The 17138-nt window shown below is 52.4% G+C and overlaps 1 protein-coding gene across 23 annotated transcripts in view; it reads right to left on the bottom strand.

Annotated features, from left to right (window-relative positions):
• ANKS1A (ankyrin repeat and sterile alpha motif domain containing 1A) overlaps window positions 1–17138 on the bottom strand; it is a 178506-nt gene that overhangs the window by 24924 nt on the left and 136444 nt on the right. For 19 of the 23 annotated variants that reach the window (XM_023624779.2, XM_023624780.2, XM_070245431.1 and 16 more), the window contains 2 exons: window positions 11527–11593; window positions 5824–5930 (listed from right to left, as the gene is read on the bottom strand). In XM_023624779.2, coding sequence (XP_023480547.2) covers window positions 5824–5930; window positions 11527–11593 — 174 coding nt within the window. Of the gene's footprint in view, window positions 1–5823; window positions 5931–6036; window positions 7866–11526; window positions 11594–13302; window positions 13434–17138 lie in introns of those variants that run through there. The other 4 variants (XM_070245444.1, XM_070245446.1, XM_070245445.1 and 1 more) reach the window with 4 other exon arrangements.

Genomic DNA, 17138 nt, shown 5'->3' with positions numbered 1-17138 from the left:
GGAACCCCTGAACGATAACTGACGTTTGGTGTTATCAGGAGGTTGTGCCTCTGACGGAGACCCATGAGCCCCCTGCCCTGCCTCTGGGCTGCATTTTCCACACAGGGACCCTGGTGGGGCTGACTAAATGAACACACCGACATTCTGAGATGCTCACACTGAGATAACCAGGAAGAGGACGCTACATAAGAATACCTGTGTGCCAGTCTAAATCTTAGTGCAGTTAGTGAAATTAACAGACATGAAAACAGTTCTCAAGTTTCCTTCTACCATAAAGGGCCTGGAGAAAGCCAAGCAGGACTGGAGGCAAATAGAGCTGGACTCCTGAACAATTCCAGCTGCTGCCACCCTGCAAACTCCACATGGTCACGCAGAGAAACAAGTGGGAGAACAGGAGACTGCATGCGCATGGAAAGGGGCCCAAAGTGAGCCTGACTCTGCTCTCGAGTAAAGGGGCCCAGCAGAGGTGGGGAAGCACCTGGTGCTGTGTCAACCCTAGGACACCTGGGGAGTTACGTTCTCAAGTGACCACAGAGCTGAGTTAGTCCAGGAGGCCGGACCCACACTGACTGAGCGCATTCCTTTCAAAGCCTTCACTCCACTGACCCTCCAGTGCCTCAAGGTGAGGAAAATCTCCCTCTCAGGCCCTGCTTCACACTGGGGCACCGCAAATCCCCACGGAGCTGTCAGCTCCTCAGCGCTATGCGGAGAGATGGGTGGGCCAGGGCTGGTGGGGAGGAAGTCGAGGCAGGGAGGCATCCTGACAGCACTCAGGCCAGCAGTGGCCCCCTGAAGCCTGAGGAGGAAGAAGACAAAGGGAGGGATGTCAGAGGAGGGCTGAGGAGGCAGTGTGGGAAGCCAGGGCAGGAACCCAAGGGCACAGCCCCCCTGCGCACATGAAGCCGGCTTCCAGGGCTGAAGAGTGAGCAGCTGATCTGGGGGATGGGAGCAGGAAGGGAAGCTCAGGGATCTGGAGACCTGGCTGGAAAGCTTCACAGGTGCCAATCAAGAAGGACCTCCTCCCTGAACTTATGCTTTTGGCTCTCTCAGGGCTCGCTCCTCTTCACCTGTCATCTCTCTCCCACCGTGGACACAAGCTGGCACAGTCTCAGAAACAGACAGGCAAACAGTGGGAGCCTTCTGCACGTGGCAGAAGCCTGTGGAGAAATAAATGGATGGGAGGAGCAAGAGGCCTCCCCAGTGCAGGCCGTGAGAGGCGAAGGCCTTGCCGACTCAGTCTCGATGTCTAGCCCATCCTGAGCCCACTGCCAGGCTCATCTCCATTTTCCACTTGACCATCCACCCAGCATGACCACCCGTCACATGCCTGCTCTCAACTGCGCCCTGCCATCTAAGATGCACCTCACTCCACAGGCTCTCTGCCTGGTGAAGGGCACAACCAGAGGACCCCCTCCCCACACACCCAGGGCTGCCCCCACAGCGTGGCTTTCAAGGTCCCTTGCAGTCAGGCCCAGTCCACTCTCCTGCCTGGTCAGGGCCCTGGCCTGCACTCCACTCAAGCCAGCCTCGCTCAGCACAGCCAGCTCGGGCCTCTCACCTGCCTTCCCTCTCCCTGTGGTCCTTCCAAGTCCCACAGCTTCTACTACTCCCAGGACAGCGAGTGTCACCCAGAGGTTCCAAGTCGGACAGTTCTGGGCCAGTGTCCTGGCTCTGCCACTTACTGGCAGCGCCTCCACCCTCTGGGCTTCAGCAGCTCCATCTGTGCCTCGACCGACAACAGCCCTCAGGCTGAGCGCCAGCACGGCGCCTGGCACCTGGTAAACACAGGGAGGCGGCTCTCCTCCCCCTGCGCTCCTGTAGCACTTACAAGCCTCACTGCGGCACTTAACACTTGGCCGGGCTGTTGTTTTTATTGCGTTATGGCCCTTGTTTTCCCAGCTGGACCATCAGTTCCTGAAGACACCTACATCATTGGCTTTTCTGATTTCAGGACCATTCACTGTAGGAAATGCAGACAATCAATTACACTCCAAAAAAGCAAAGGAAGCCACCTGTAACCTCTTAGATAACCAGTGAAAACATTTTGGCTTACTCCCCTGCACCTCTTGTGCATACATATTTCTTTTCTGCAAATTAAGATCATGCTGCATATAGATTTTTGTGTCTCAATTTCTTCACTCAACACTCCGAGGTGAATCTTTCCCTACATCAGACATTCTTCAAAAACATTTTTAGACATCCACATAACACTCCAGCATGAGGAGCACCGTCATTTACTCAATCAACACTTCCGTGAAGGGAAGTTAGGCCGAGGCCCCAGATACGGAGACCTGCACCAGCATGCTTGGAGCCACAAACCTGCCAACTACCAATTACCTTCCTTCCGTGCTGATTAAATGCATTTCCTCTCTTCTTCTAAGAAAGCCCATTTCCTGTGGACAAGATTTGTGGTGAAAAATGGAACTGGCTATCATGCGTGAGCCAGTGTGGTGGGTGGGCTGGCCAGCGGACGTGTGAGCCAGGTGCCCTGCCCTTGTCCCCCAGGGTCTGGTGTCAGCCTCATCAGCCTAGGGAGCGCCTGGCAGCCCCCAGTGCCCAGTCCCTGACCCTTGCAAATCAAAGGCCCTTTCTGCCTGCAGGCCAGAGAGTGTGAATAAAGTCGAAGTGCAATGCTTCCTTGTCTAGCTCAGGCATCGCATCACAGGAGGAGCAGCCAGCAGTAAGAAAGTGGTGAACAGAGGCAAGACAGGGCCCAGGAGGCCAAGACAGAGGACTTCAATTCTAAAAGGCTTAAGTGTGTTCTGCGTGGCCCCAAAAGGTAAACATGGAACAAAAGGACAGAAACCACAGGAGACAGATTTTGGCTCAATATAAAGGCTGCTCTAAATCAGTCAAGCAATGCAAAGAATCAACGGGCTACCACTTTGTAAGGGGGTGACCCCCATCCCTGGGAAACATCATGGCCGAGATTATCTGGAAGGGATGCAGGCATAGATGATTAGACCACAGGATGTTCAAGTCCCTTCCAGCCTGAGAGGGAGCTGTGACCCCACAAATGCCCTTACTCCTCCCACAAGAAACTTGTAGGACTCTATCACAGGGAAATCCCACAGCAGCACCTCGTCTGTGAAACACCCTGTTTCCAGACGTTCCTATTACATCTGGAGCCTGGCTTCCTGGGAGCTACTTGTGCATCTTGTAGAAGAGTCTCCAGGGCATTTCAGAACCAAGGGAAACATTTGCAGCCTATTGAAAACCAAACCACATGGGAATATACCACAGCTAATGTGATGTAAGTCATACCATACACAATGAGGGAAGGTTTCTAAACAAAAGTGCTCCCCTTCTTGTGTTTTCTTCCTCTTTTTTCTGGTTGCTCAAACTTAATTAGCCCCACAGCCCATCTGGCAGCTGACAGGCAATTACCCATGATGCTTTGCAGGGCTACTCAGGCCACTCCAGGTATCTGAAGTAACATGCTCAACTGAGGTGTGATCAGCATTCCTTCTTGTACAGACTCTGCCTACCAGCTGCCCCTCCAGAATCAAGAGAGCAGTGACAAGGAACAGCTTGTACCCAGGGCAACAGGAGGGCCCTGGAAGAACTGAGCTGCTGGCTTCCCTCAATGAGTGCCTTTCCTGAATAGGAACAGACACATTCCAACAGAGGCCCTGCATCTTGCGTGGACGTTTGGCCAGGGTCAGACTTCCTCAGACGCCCAGCTACTTTCTGGTCTGGAGCACAGGGAGGGGTGGAAAAGCAGTTTCAAAGGAGTCTTGATATCCAAGGGATGGGAACTTTACCCTTTCCAAAGTCAGCCAAAGGAGGATGAGGAGTCAAGAGTTCAGCTTCTAAGATACTGGAACAGAGGGAGGGGACACTCTGTGAAGTCCACGGCCACCCTCCCTGGCCTGTCTGACAGCTGGTGGTGAAGAGGTGTGCTCAGAGAGGGAAGGCCCCTCATCACTCAGCACCAGGGACCAATCGTCCCCGCTCACTGGCTGAACCCCACCTCTGTCCTGGGTGTGTGAGCTTTCCCCGAGGAATGTGGCAAGTCAGGGGTTAGGTTACAAGAACCGTAAATAATACCCAGTTTAACTTTAAAAAAAATTGCTATTTTAAAACTTACGATTTTTAAAAGCTGAAAAATAACTGGTCCTAAGCTGGCTCAGGAAGGGTGGTTTGCTGCAGACTTCACTGTCTACCCTGGAGATGGAGATGGCCCAAGGGAGGTGAGCTGTCCTAGTCAGGCTCCCTCCTGGAAGCCCCAGGCCAGCTCCCTGGGCAGGCTGGTATCCGCCAGGCACCAAATGCAACCCCATCAAGGGAAACCCACAGAAACCCACACTGGAGAGGAGAAGGCAGGGGTGGGAGCTCTGGGCTGACTTTGACCACAGCCCCTCAACCAAGGCAGCGGAGTGAGGTGGGCACAGTTAGATCTGCTTCAGAGAGGGAAGGCAACTCAATGTCAACTCAGGACTGAGTTCCCAGGAATGGGTGAGAGCAGGGAACAGGTCTGCCAGGAAGCCAAGAGGAGCAGGGAAGGGTTTGCTAGATTCGCCTCAAACCAAGCTCCTGAGATAACACACGCAAGAATGTGACTCAAAGAATGGAAGTGGTTACATTCCCACTCCTCATATCCACACACAGGAAAGAGGCTGTGTGTCATAGTGGTTAGAGCACGACCCTTGGACCCAGAGTGCCTGAGTGCACGTTCCTACTCTGCCAATTACTGGTACGGTCAATGTGAGCAAGCCTTAACTGCTCTGTATCTGGAAAATGGAGATGACGGTATGAGTACCCACTCGGGGCTGCTGGGAAGAGGCAATGAGCTAATAATGCAAACCACTCAGGACGGCGCCTAGCCCACGGTAAGCACTAATAAGAAGTGTCAGCTCTCATCATCATTACCATATTAAATGTCTGCCCGGGGGATGCTGGTGCTGCCTCTGAAGTGAGCTGAAGTCCTTGGCTCAGCTATGCCCAGGCTGGGCTGCCCTGCCCCACCCACAATGTCTCGGGCAGGGCTCCCAGGAGAGGGATGGTCATGGGCACCCTGCCCTGAGCTACTTTCTGGACTGACAGAGGGAGCAGAGGATCCTAAGCCCAGGGCCCTAGCCAGGCCCCTACTCCACAGGGAGCCTGTGGAAAGAAATCTAGATTTTTTCTCTCTTTTTTGACCCCTTGTGTTTTGTAAGAAGCAAGTACAAAATTATACCTCAGAAAAACAACCAACCCTTCAAACCACCAACTCAGCCTCTCCTCTGGGCCACCTCTGAGGTCATAAGTACATGAGTACATGAGTGCATGAATGCATGAAGCTGCACAGCCACGGTCCCCACTTCCAGGTGCTTGGCCTTGGCTGGGCAGAGAAGAGGCCTTCTGCCAGAGACAAGGCTCTTCTGCCAGAGACAAGTTTTGGGGAATAATGGAAATTTCTGATTTCCTGCTGAGATGGGATAGGGAGTCACCACAGGGACCTGGCTATCTTGGCCACCAAAACTCCTGGTGTCTGACCCAGAACAAGATGGCCTTGACATGTCACCGCACAACACCTGGTCTGAAGTCTGAGAGGGAGACCACGGAGGGAGCAAAGGTCCGCAGTCAGGGACCCTCCTCGGGCTGCAGACTTGCAGAAAGCTCTCCCTACAGAACTGTTTCTGGAGCAGGGTTAGAGGGGACACAGTTTAAAAAGAAGGCACAGGACACTCGCTGCTTTCCCAATGTCTGAGTCTAGTCAGGCAGCTCCTCCCGGGGCTACGGGTCTACGTACTGTTTCACACGCCAGCAGGGGCCGCAGGGAGACCAGGGAAGCACGCTTCCACGGAGCAGCACCCGCCCTGAGGAGGCCACGGCACTTACCAGGAAGCGGACATCGTCAAAGCCATTCAGAAGCAACTTGCTCTCATACTGCTGCAGCCCCACCGCCTCCAGCCACTCCCCGACGCTCTGCTCCAGCGTCCGCGAACCTGACGAGAGAGGAATCGGCAGACGCTTGAAAAGGGAAAAACCATTAAGGCGGTAGCAGCGGCACTCAGAGGAAGACAGATGGCACTGCCACATCATAGTCATTACCATAAAGCAGCCAAACTATGTACAAGAGAGCAGAGAGCAGAGGACCCGCAGCTCCTCTTCCGTGTACAGGCCAAGGGCAGGGCGGCCCGGCACTGCACACGCTCCCCAGCCTGGGCGGCTGCCGCCCTCTCACACCCCCTTGGTCTGAGCTGCTCCGGGGCCGCGGTGGCACATGCACGATCTCTGCCCACAGGCCGGGGGAAGCCAACCCCCAGTGGTCTCCGGGTCAGCTCCTTGTCAGCGTTCACACTGAGGTATTTCAGGAAGTCTGCTCCCATGGGCCCTAGAAGGGGCTGGGGGAGCTCCTCTCATCCATGCAACTCCTGGAGCTCCTGGGGGGCTGTGGGCGAGGGACAAGTTCTGCGACCTTGCACCACAAACTGGTCAGGAGAGAGCACACATCTTCATGCAGCCGAGGGACACAGGCACACAGCGAGGGCTCCAGGAGGGCAGTAGCGGCAGCTGTTCACGGGGACCCAGCACATGCAACACAAGCAGCATTAGAACACGGCAGAGGGAGAAGAGACTTTACTTGTTTGCCCCCAGCAGTCCCGGAATAAGCAAACCATGGCCGCCGGCCCTTTGTGCTCAGAGGCTCAAGGCAGCGAGGGGCTGAGTGGGGCGCATGGGCCAGGGCTCGGGGACCAGGCTCAGGTGTGGCTCTGTTGGGACGGCAGCATCGCATTCCCACAGGCTACGCGGCCAGTGGGGCCCGGAGCCCAGTCCACAGCTAGACTCTGGCCGCTGGTGAGCGGGGCGTCTCCCAGGCCAGGGCGCTGTCTGAAGGGCCGCCTTCCCAGGCCAGGCTCTTCTGCAGGGTCTGGGCATTCATTCTCCTCTTCTGATAGTGGCTGCTCCTGCGACTCGCCTGCCTGCTCAGGTGGAAAGCAGGCCGGCAAATCCAGTTCTTGGCTGAAGAAGACAAAACCCAGCCAGATAAAAGAGAGAAAAAGGAAGCAGTCCTCTGTCAGCTGAGCTGTGGCGGCTTAAGTCTATTCACGTTCTGCGCTGTCCTCTCTTTGGCTGAGTGATAAAGACAGCAACTGTGTTCCCAGGTCTCCGGAACTTGGCGTTCTCCTCTAAGGATAAGCAGGCAAGGGAGGACCTTTCTTTGTTGTGCTCCTTGGGTGGGACAGGGGAGTGTGGTGGTGCAGGGAGGAAAAAGTTCAGCCCTTCCTGGTGGACCTCAGATATTCTGAGCTGAACGCCTTAACGCCCACCTACTTCTCTGGTTCTCATGGGCAGGAAGGGATAAAAGAAGGAAAAAAGAAAAAGGGAGAAAAAAGAGGTGCGAGGAAGGAAAAGGAAGAACCAACTACAAAAACATCACCTCCAGAGAACTCTTGACACGGTGAAAGTCATTCATTGATCCTGGCACTTCACATCCCTCAGGGCAGGCCGAGGCCAACCGGCTTGGTTCTCTAGGAGACCCTGGTGACCTGCTGTCCCGGGCTCCCCCTCTCCTCTGTCCTCTGCCGAGAAGACGGTGGTCAGGGGCCAGATGGCCTCCCAACGCACGCCGCAGCAGCACTCCAAGATGCCGAGTCTGGGGGATACCTGAGCGCCCCTGCCCTTGAGTGGGGTTGTCTGCTCCAGGAACCTAAGCAGCAGGCTTTTGTCTGCCCATGAAGTCAAGTGTCCCCGGCTGCTGATTCATTCCTGCTTGTAATCCCCCAGCCGGGCAGCTGTGGTCCTGCCTGCTGCCGGTGGATGTGTGCGCTTACAGAACCGCAGCAGAATGCTTTGTCTGAAGGCTCCTGGGCTCCACGCTGACTGCTGCCGGCTCCACAGTCCTTGCTCACTCTCATAATGTCTGGCCCTCCCCCTCCTCCCCTCCACACCCTCCTCCCTTCTACGCTCAGGAAAATACATCAGGAATCGGACATTGGAGCAGAAGCGGCTGCTGCTGCTGCCACCAAGGGAGAAGGAGACAGCGGCACTAGCATCAGAGCAAAATGACAGATTTTCCAATATCTGATACTGGCCGACACGCATGCATATGAAAGGTGGAGACAGCAAAACTTTACCTCCAGCTCAAAGGGCTGGAAACAGCTTATCAGGGAGAACCGAGAAGGAACGTTCCTATAGTTTTGGCTGATAGTTTCTAGGACAGCCAGAGAGGGGACTGAGGAATGACACTGCCCGGAAAGCATAGACCACAGGTTAAGTGACTCCCCATTCACCACTTAAGGAATGATTGTGTCTCTCAGAGAACAAGTCACAGGGTATCACAAAAACAGGCGACAAAATAAGGACATTAACACCCGCTATTCCTCAGGCGAGTGTACCAAACTTGGGAAGAGACCTCTCTTGGGGCCAGGCAAAGCCCAGGAGAGAAGCGCCAGGCCCAGAGCAGACCACTCACAATCTGGAGGAGGGCACGGGAGGGGAGGCACCAAGGACAAGGGGAAACCAGGACCAAACCCCCAGTACAGCTTCAGAGAAAAAAAAGGTAATGTGTACAGAGACAAAACCCCAGGGACAAGATGTCACCCTCTAAACCTGCTGGGAGGCACCTGCATCCCAAAAGGCTGTAGACAGTCCTGGCGAAGAAGGGGTTCTGTGCACAGGGAGATCGGGCTCCAGGAGGGGCCTGTACTCACCGGCGACTTGACAGCTAAAACGGCTAATTTAGCAAAAGAAAGTCAAGCATTTTCTTTCGCTCACAGAACAGGCATTTGTTGAAAGAAGCCAGAATGGCCTGGGCTAGTGGGAAGGCTTACCCTCCCTGGACTCCCGACTGTGGGATGAGTTGGAAAATCTGTCTGCAGGGGATTCAGGCAACTAGCTCCAGTGCCAGCAGCTCCGAGACTCAGGGCCCAAAACAGGAGTGAGACTCAAGTGCCACACAGGGTCTTGCCCTTCAGGATACGATCCTCTGCAAAACCAGTCATGCCGGGCAACCCCATGCTTAGCTAAGGACTACCTGGTGGAGGGGCCTGGTCCCCCGACCAGGCTGGCAACCCTAGAGCCCAGATCTCTTTTCCTAAGTCCAAAAGTCGAAGGACAATCTGAACCCTGATACTGACCATTCAAAATAAATGAGAATTCTCCTTTGGTCTGGGCTGAAGCCTGATGCTCCCCGAGGTCCGGGGCAAAGTGCCCCTGTCAGATGGAAGATAGAGTTCATGGCCAGGCCTGAGCCCACCCTCTCCGTGCTTCACGGCCTGGCAGCGGTACAGACATGGCAGGCTGGGGCTCTGCAGCAAAGGTGGATGCACCCTCTGTTCAGGTGGCCACCCTCGTGTACCTGCCACTGACTTTCCTAAGCTGGGGTATGCAGGATGGTTCAACTCAAAAAGTACTTAAACAAGACTATGTGTTGGGATGCAGAAACCTAGGGGGATATCAGACCACTCTTGCCACTCACATTGGTTCCTGGGGGCCAAAAACAGGCGGGTGGGACTAGCAGGGCAAAGAAAGAGCTCAACGTCACCACCTCCAAGGAGAAGGGCTCTTCCAGAAGAATGCTCTCCACAGGTGCTGCCACATCTCCTGATTTATCAAAGCCAAGAGGGAATGACCTGCTTCTGACCCCAAATTCTCTAGCACGAGCAAGTGACTTAGGCTCCTTCAACAGAGGGAGGTACAGGGAAACAGAAAGCAGCCTCCACTGGACTGACTGCTATTGATCCCATCCCTGGATGTGCCCAAAGCACAGCTTGAAAATGGCAAGGGTGTTTGTCTCAGTCTGGAACATCTATTCCCAACAAACACTTGACTCTTGGTAAAGCCTGCAAACTACTACAGCGTGAGATCGCTTGCCTGTGTGTACACAATCGCCTGGAAACAGATCTACAAACTCAGCCAGAAGAGCCACCTCCGCAGACCCCACCATAATTCAAGAGTGACAAACATGGACCAAATCCAGCTGGGCCTTCTATGCTAGAACTCAGGGAAACAAGGCGGCTGGAGGGAGGGTGGCTCCAGGAACCTAGTCTGAAAATGGTGGAGGGAGACTAGCCACGGGAGCACATGCCCCTTGTCTCTAGGTTTCTCAGTACGAGTCAGTAATAATTTCATAGACAAAAACAAGCATAGCTAGGGGCTGGCCCCGTGGCCGAGTGGTTAAGTTCGCGCACTCCGCTGCAGGCGGCCCAGTGTTTCGTTGGTTCGAATCCTGGGCGCGGACATGGCACTGCTCATCAAACCACGCTGAGGCAGCGTCCCACATGCCACAACTAGAAGGACCCACAACGAAGAATATACAACTATGTACTTGGGGGGCTTTGGGGAGAAAAAGGAAAAGATAAAAATCTTTAAAAAAAAAAACAAGCATAGCTACTATTTACTGAGTACCTCTTTAGCCCAAGTATTTGTATATATTACTCATTCCCCACAATATGAGGTAAGTACTATTATCCAGTATTGGAGATAGGGAACTGGGAGGCTCAGAGAGATTAAGTGATTTGCCCAAGACACACATGTGTTTAGAATCAGGATTTGAGCCCAGGGCTGAGACCCAAGAGCCCATGCTCTCTCCACAAGCCCCTTAGCAGCTTTCTCCCCAGAGTGCACACTTGCCCCCACCTATCAGACATCCTGCCAGGGCCAGAGGCCCAGGTTGGAGCTAGAGGTGTCACTCGGGACTAATAGGTCATCCTGCATGGAGGCTCCTGAGCACGGAATTGGAATCCTACCCCTTCAGTGCAGAGGCATTTCCTCTCCAAGGGGGACAGGCCAGGTTCCAGCTTTCAGCCTGGGTGCCCTGGGGGCAGGACAACCTGCAGATGCCTGGGGGAAGGGGTGTGAGGGTTGTTCTGAGAGGCACCTTGAAGAACTGTCACCTCACCTGAGAAAGCAACACAATCACAATTCTGTTATCAAGGAAAAGAGCTCAGATATGGCCTCTCTAGTTCCCTGTTTCAAACAAAGGAAACAGAGGCAGCCCTCACCCCTAGGGTGTTGAAAGGAAAAGAATGCCCAAAGTAGCAGAGATCTGAAGTAAGAACAGGAGTGACTAAGTAAATGGAAAACTGGAGACAGCCACAGAGAGCAAAGAGCCAAGCTGACTCCTCCAGGCGCTGCAGGTTAACAGCCTGGGGTCACTGCTCCAACCCCACCCACTGCCAGGGTCCTGGATTAGGCAAATGAGAGCCATGTTCTCATGAGGAGTCGGTGCCGGGGCCGCCTGGGAAGCTGGGGTGACCAGCTCTGAGGAATGCTCCAATTTAAGCCAATCTGAGAAAGCTGACACTTACGAAAATAATTACAAGTAAACGACAATTGTTCACTCAAAAAAAACCAGGCAGCCTAAAGTTCAATCCCTACACTTTCCCCTCCAATATGTAAAAGGAGTCATAGCCCACAAATAACGGCCAGATGGGCTGCCTCAAGAGATCGGATTCTGAATTGCAAGAGCATGACACGGTCTGAGGCTGACCTCTCACCCCTAAATGTCTGTCTCCTCTGTCAGACTCAGGAGACACCTGAGCCGGAAGGAGCCAAAGGTCTGTGTTCTGAGGGGAAAACGGCCGCATGGTACGATACCTGAGATCTTCTGTTGTTCCTGAGAAAAGTCGATCCCTTCTCCAATAGAGCTCATGATTTTCTCAATCTGAAAGGGAAGAAAAAGGAACAAAAAGGAGAGGCTGTCAGGCTCGGGTTAAAAATTGCCAGCTCACCATCAGTGCACTGGGGCGGGCCTCCAGGTCCAAGGTCCAGCACCAACCTGCAAGGTACCAGAACTCTTTGCTGCTCAGATCAAGGAAGGCCCGTTTCTGGCCACAGCCCAATGGGGTCTAAAGATGCGTTCTGACGAGAGTGAGCGGGGAACAATCTGGGCTCAGCTGCTGGAAATGCCAAAGAGCCTCCCTTCCAAGGAATGTATATACGACCCCCCACCCCCAGTTTCCCCAGACCCTGCAGAGATCAGGCAGAGGGTACAGGACAGACCAGATCTGGCAAGTTTCACTGCTCAGGCTAGAATTTAAACTCCATGAGAGGAGAGACTTTGCCAGTTTTGTTCCATGCTGTACCCCGAGTGCCTAGAGCAGTGCCTGCCAAATTGTAAGCATTCAATAGATAACTGACATTGCATAACCACCAACTCTGAGGTGTGAGGACAATTTCGAGAGCTGAGACAAGCAGAGCACCTGAACATAGGAACCTCTTAGAAGCCAAGGTGAGGCAGGCACATAACCCTGAACGGAGGATCTGTTGCTCCTTGGAGCCCAGCAGTCCTGGACGGAGTTTTGCACTCAAGGGATTAGAAGGGGCGCAGACACACATTCTTCCTCTGGACCACAGCAGAGAGAGCTGGTCTCCAAGCGTCCAAATGTTTCCAGCATGGCCCCCTGTACGGACCACCTGTCCCAGCCATCTGGCTTTGATCACCCTGAGCCAGATCCAAGCCCCCACTCCAGGACACCTGGCCAGGGACAGGACTGGGCGGTGAGGAGGAGGCCGCCTTCCCTTCCTCCCCTCCTCTTCCTTTTAGGGTTGCAGTGATAATGAGCTCATTCATTGCTCTTTTTTCCAAAGAAATGAAAAGAGGACCTTTTGTACCAGGGCTTGGATGCTTTTTCCTCTAAGTGCAAGTAAGGAGCCTGGGTCTGACAATCAGAAAAACAACTCTCCAGCCAGCCTCCAGCTGGCAGACAAAGACAGCACATTTGACACCCGTCAGAAGAGCACAGAGCAAGCACCACCTCTCCCCTTGCTGCCAGAGAGCAGGGAGGCATTTTCCTCCACCCACAGAAATGACGCCGGCTCAGGCAGTCACTTGATTGCCTGTGAATGCGTGCTGCGAACTCTATCTCTGAGCTTAGCAGAGGCAAAGGGAAGTACAACACATCTGACCCATGGGGCAGCAGAGGGTGTGTCTCTACTTATCAGGCCCCAGCAGCCCAGAGGCCAGCACAGAATCCAGAATCGGGCAGCCCCACAGCAGCTCTGCACTGCCCTTTGAAGAAAATGCTTCCCTCCTTCTCTTCCCCACACATCGCTTTCCTTGGCCCTGCCCATTTCAAGTGCTGCCTCCTTCAGCAGGCAGCAGGGTGCAATGAGGGAAGACCCAGAATGGATAGGCAAGCACTTCCACCCTAGCAAAGCCTCAGTGTTAAATCTATGAACACGGGGATAGCTACTGCCTCCCACAAAGGGTTGTGTGGATTAAAGTACCATGTACATAAAGCGTCTAGCAGAACACTTGGTTCACAGTAGATGCTCAAGAAAAGTTAGTTTACTTTCCACATCCCCTCTTGTGTCCTCAGAGCTCCAGCCTGGTAAAACTTGTTTTTAATTAAAAAAAATATTTTTACTTACATTTACTTTTTGACGAGTGATTCATCCAAATGATTCAGAACTCAAAAGATACAAAGGTTATTCAGAGAAAAGTCTCCTTCTTAGCCCTATCTCCCAGCTGCCTAGTTCTTCTCTCCGGAGGCAACCAGGATAACCAGTTTCTCAAGTATCCTTCTAGTTCGATTCTGTTCACACGTAAGCAGACAGACGAACGTATTCCACCTCCCATTCTGACAGAGGCAGTCCACATATGCTGTTCTGCATTTGCTTTTTGCATTTAATAATACATCTTAGAGTTCTTCCCACAGTTCATACGGAACATTATTGTTTTTTTTTAATGGATGAGGTATAGTCATCCAGTGTATGGCAATATGATAATTTATTTAACCAGTCTCCTGATGGGCACATGTGGAGTTTCCACTGTTTTCTCACTCTACACAGTGCTATGATGAATACTGTTCTACATACATCTTTGTATGTATTTGCAAGTATATCTGTAGGAAAATTCTTAGTTCTTTCTTGAGCATTCCTCCAGGGACAGAATCTTGAGTTAGCAGCCAGGACCTCACAGGTCAAGTAATCCCAGCTCCCACCCCATGTCTGATTTTGCTGACGGGCTTCCAGTGATGGGACACTTGCTAACTCCCCCCTAGTCAGTTCACCCTGTTTGCAGAAAGCACTCATCTATAACATTTGTCCTTTTACAGGTTTAAACCTTTCTCCTAATGTCAATCCAGTGGTCTGGTTACTCCCCTAGAGCACCCTCTTCCATAGGAAGGGCTTAGGGACATCTGGAGACAGCACTTCTCTTCCAGGCCAAGCTGCTTCCCCACCCCCAGGCTGCACTGCCCAACCTGGCACTAAATGACACACCAGTGCCAGGTCTCGAAGCCTGGGTTACCCTATCAGATTATAGAAGCCTGGAACTGGGCAAATAGCAGGCATTTAACAGATAGCTGCTGATGCGCCTTCTTTCTCCTTTTCTACATTTATAGGAGAAAGTAGGGTGCTTGAGGTGAGGAAACTTTTTCCTACATGAGGGGATGGGACCTTTTCCCTGGAATGGCTCCACCAGCCTTTGGATCACTCCTGCAGGTCAACCATCGTGTATGTGGGAGAATTACCACTGTAAGCGCCATGAGGGCTGGAATCAAGCATGTTTTATTTGCCATTTTACCCCCCAGGCCTGGCTCATGGTAAATAGGCAACCTATTGAATGAATGGGAAGGAGGGAGGGAAGGCAGCTTCCATTTACTTAGAGCCAGCAACGAAAACATTGTTTTCCGAAGGCCTTGCAGAGAGTCAAGGGTGGAAAGAGCTGAAAAGGAGGGTGACTCTAAGATAGCTTCTGAAATAAGGTCAAGTCATCTACATCATGTATTTCATTATCATCATAAGCACCTAACACCCAAAGACCCGGCCACCTTGTCCAATCAACATCTCCTGGCTGCCCAATTCACGAGATTTTGCCCAAAGGGCCTTTGGAAATGAGAGTGAACACCCTACTGCTTCTTTGCTCTGTTCCTTCCTGTTTGAGCCTGGAATTACCCTCACGCCAACTACAAAAGGCCAGGAAAAGCCCAGGTTTCCATGCCTACCCTCTGGATGGGCATGTGAGGTACTTCAGACTGCAGGGCAGCTGGGAAACGCTAATGGACACTCAGAACTATTTCATCCAGACCAGAAAGTGTGCTTTGTTTTCTGTGAACTGCAGTGGTTAAGTCAAGCTGAGAAGATTCTAGTTTACTGACAGCTTGCAACTCAGGACCCCTTCCTGCCTTGTTGAAAGCTCAGGACTAGGAGGGAAGTGGCAGTGAAGAGGTCCCGCTGGGGTAGAGACGGGCAGGTCCCCATCCTGGCAGCACAAGCACAGAGCTGTCTGGGGCTGTGGTCTTGCCCAGCCCCACAGCCTGGGCTACGGAGACAGGGAGGAGCTGGGCTCATCTCTCTTCCCGCCACACCCCCAGGACCCAGAACCGGCAGAGAGGGAAGATGGTCATTTTAGTCTAGTAGTCTAGACAAAGAGGAGTGGCCACAGAAGACAGATACCATTCTGATCTATACACCACTCAGGCTTAAGTTAAAAGACAATCTGATTAGGCTGCTTTCCCAGAAACACTCTGCATCTCAGGGGAATGTCAGGGGAAGAGGCAGGTGGAATAGAATGAGAAGGCACAGTTCAATGTTCTCTTCTGTTTCTATTGTTTGGGATCAGTGACATTTTTGGAGAGAGATAAGAAATGGCTGTGCTTCCTACTGCACTTCACACACACTCTACAGAGAACTTACATTTGTGTTTGGTAAGGTAAGGGCTAAAAGTTATCACCATAATGGACTCAAGTATTCAAAAAATGCTTGCAAAGATTCTATTTTCATAAAGTATTCAAGATTATTCTATTCAGACTTTTTTCCCTAATACCAGAGCCGTATAAAATGTATTCCCTGTATGGCTGAGAAAAAAATACAAACACTAGAGAGACTGCTGCTCAGGCCACCTGACATTTGACATCTGCTCGTTTAGAATACAGGATCCTGGTTCCCACAGGCAGGGAATGGGAGGTAGTGTTCGGTACATAGAAAGGCCTCATTTCCCATCACCATAACCTAGCTGCCAGGAGCCACTCAGATTACACTAGTCTCCTCAATGGATGCTGGGAATGAGGGGAGGGAGAAGACAGCTGCTGGGGCAAGAAATACTCCCCCAGGTTTTGATGGGACTTCTGTATGCCAGGAAGTGTTCTGAGCCCAGGAAGTCCACAGGAGAACCACCAGCCTTGGTGAAACTTGGCTCTAAGGCTTGTGTGAAACCTCCCTTCCAGGAGGCGGTACAGAATCAATGGCTACGTTCAGGGGCTCCCATATGCAGAAATATCAGGAGAACAGAAATCAATCTGGCCATAAGTTGGGATTTCATGGAGAGGCGAAAGGGAAAGGGATCCCCTTCCTCCCACCTTCTTTTGGTGCAAATGGGACCATGAAGGAGATGTTTCTGCAATTCACCAGCAACTGAATTTGGCTCCTGATGTCAGACATTCCCTCTCAATACTTTTTCTGCTGCCTGGGGAGTTGTCAGCTCCCTAGGACTCTCCTACCAGTTGGAAAACACACACTGGTCTCCTTGGACCTGTACCACTAGGGCTGGAGACACCTCATCTCTCTTTCTCTGCCCCCAAGGCTTTAATACCTTACAGGCCCAGAAACACACTCTGATTTTCACTGTTACTTCCCTAATAACCGTTTGATGATGTGTCCAGAGCTGGTATAGAACCATTAAGGGTAAGGATCCCGTTTCATACTGCGTCTTTTAGATCCACACAGTGCCTTGTACAGAGCTGGCACACTGGAGGTGCTCAGTGACAAACAAGAACAGCTGTGTTTGTTAAATGCCCATGCCAGGAGAGTCACCTAATAATAGTAAGAGGGAAAAAGTGGCCAACACCTCTGGACTCCAGTCTGGATTCTCTAATTCCCCTTCCTTCCTCATTTTTATCTTTCTCCAACCTCCCGGGGTTGCAGACACAGCAACCTCACACCCCACAACTACTACCTGGCCCTTTCTCTCAACAATCCTGCAGAGCCTCAATTCACTGCCAAGCAAATGTACTGTCCCGTTTTTCAGGTGAGAAAACTGAAGCTCTACTCCACGGGCAGACTCCTAACTCCCTGCTGATGGCACAGCTCTGTCTCTCGGTAAGCGCCATTGGTGGTGGAGCCTGCTCGAGCTTCCTGCTATGGGGAGGGGCTGATGGGGGGAACCGAGAGCAGACCCTCTCCTCTGGCCAGGTGGCTTTGCTTGGACAGTGCTCTCTATTCCCAGGAGCGCAGGACTGAGGGACTGAGCCTTAATCTTGTCAGCC

The sequence above is a fragment of the Equus caballus genome, chromosome 20 (genome assembly GCF_041296265.1).
Source record: "Equus caballus isolate H_3958 breed thoroughbred chromosome 20, TB-T2T, whole genome shotgun sequence".
Lineage (NCBI taxonomy): Eukaryota > Metazoa > Chordata > Mammalia > Perissodactyla > Equidae > Equus > Equus caballus.
This window is presented reverse-complemented; position numbering and strand designations above follow the sequence as displayed.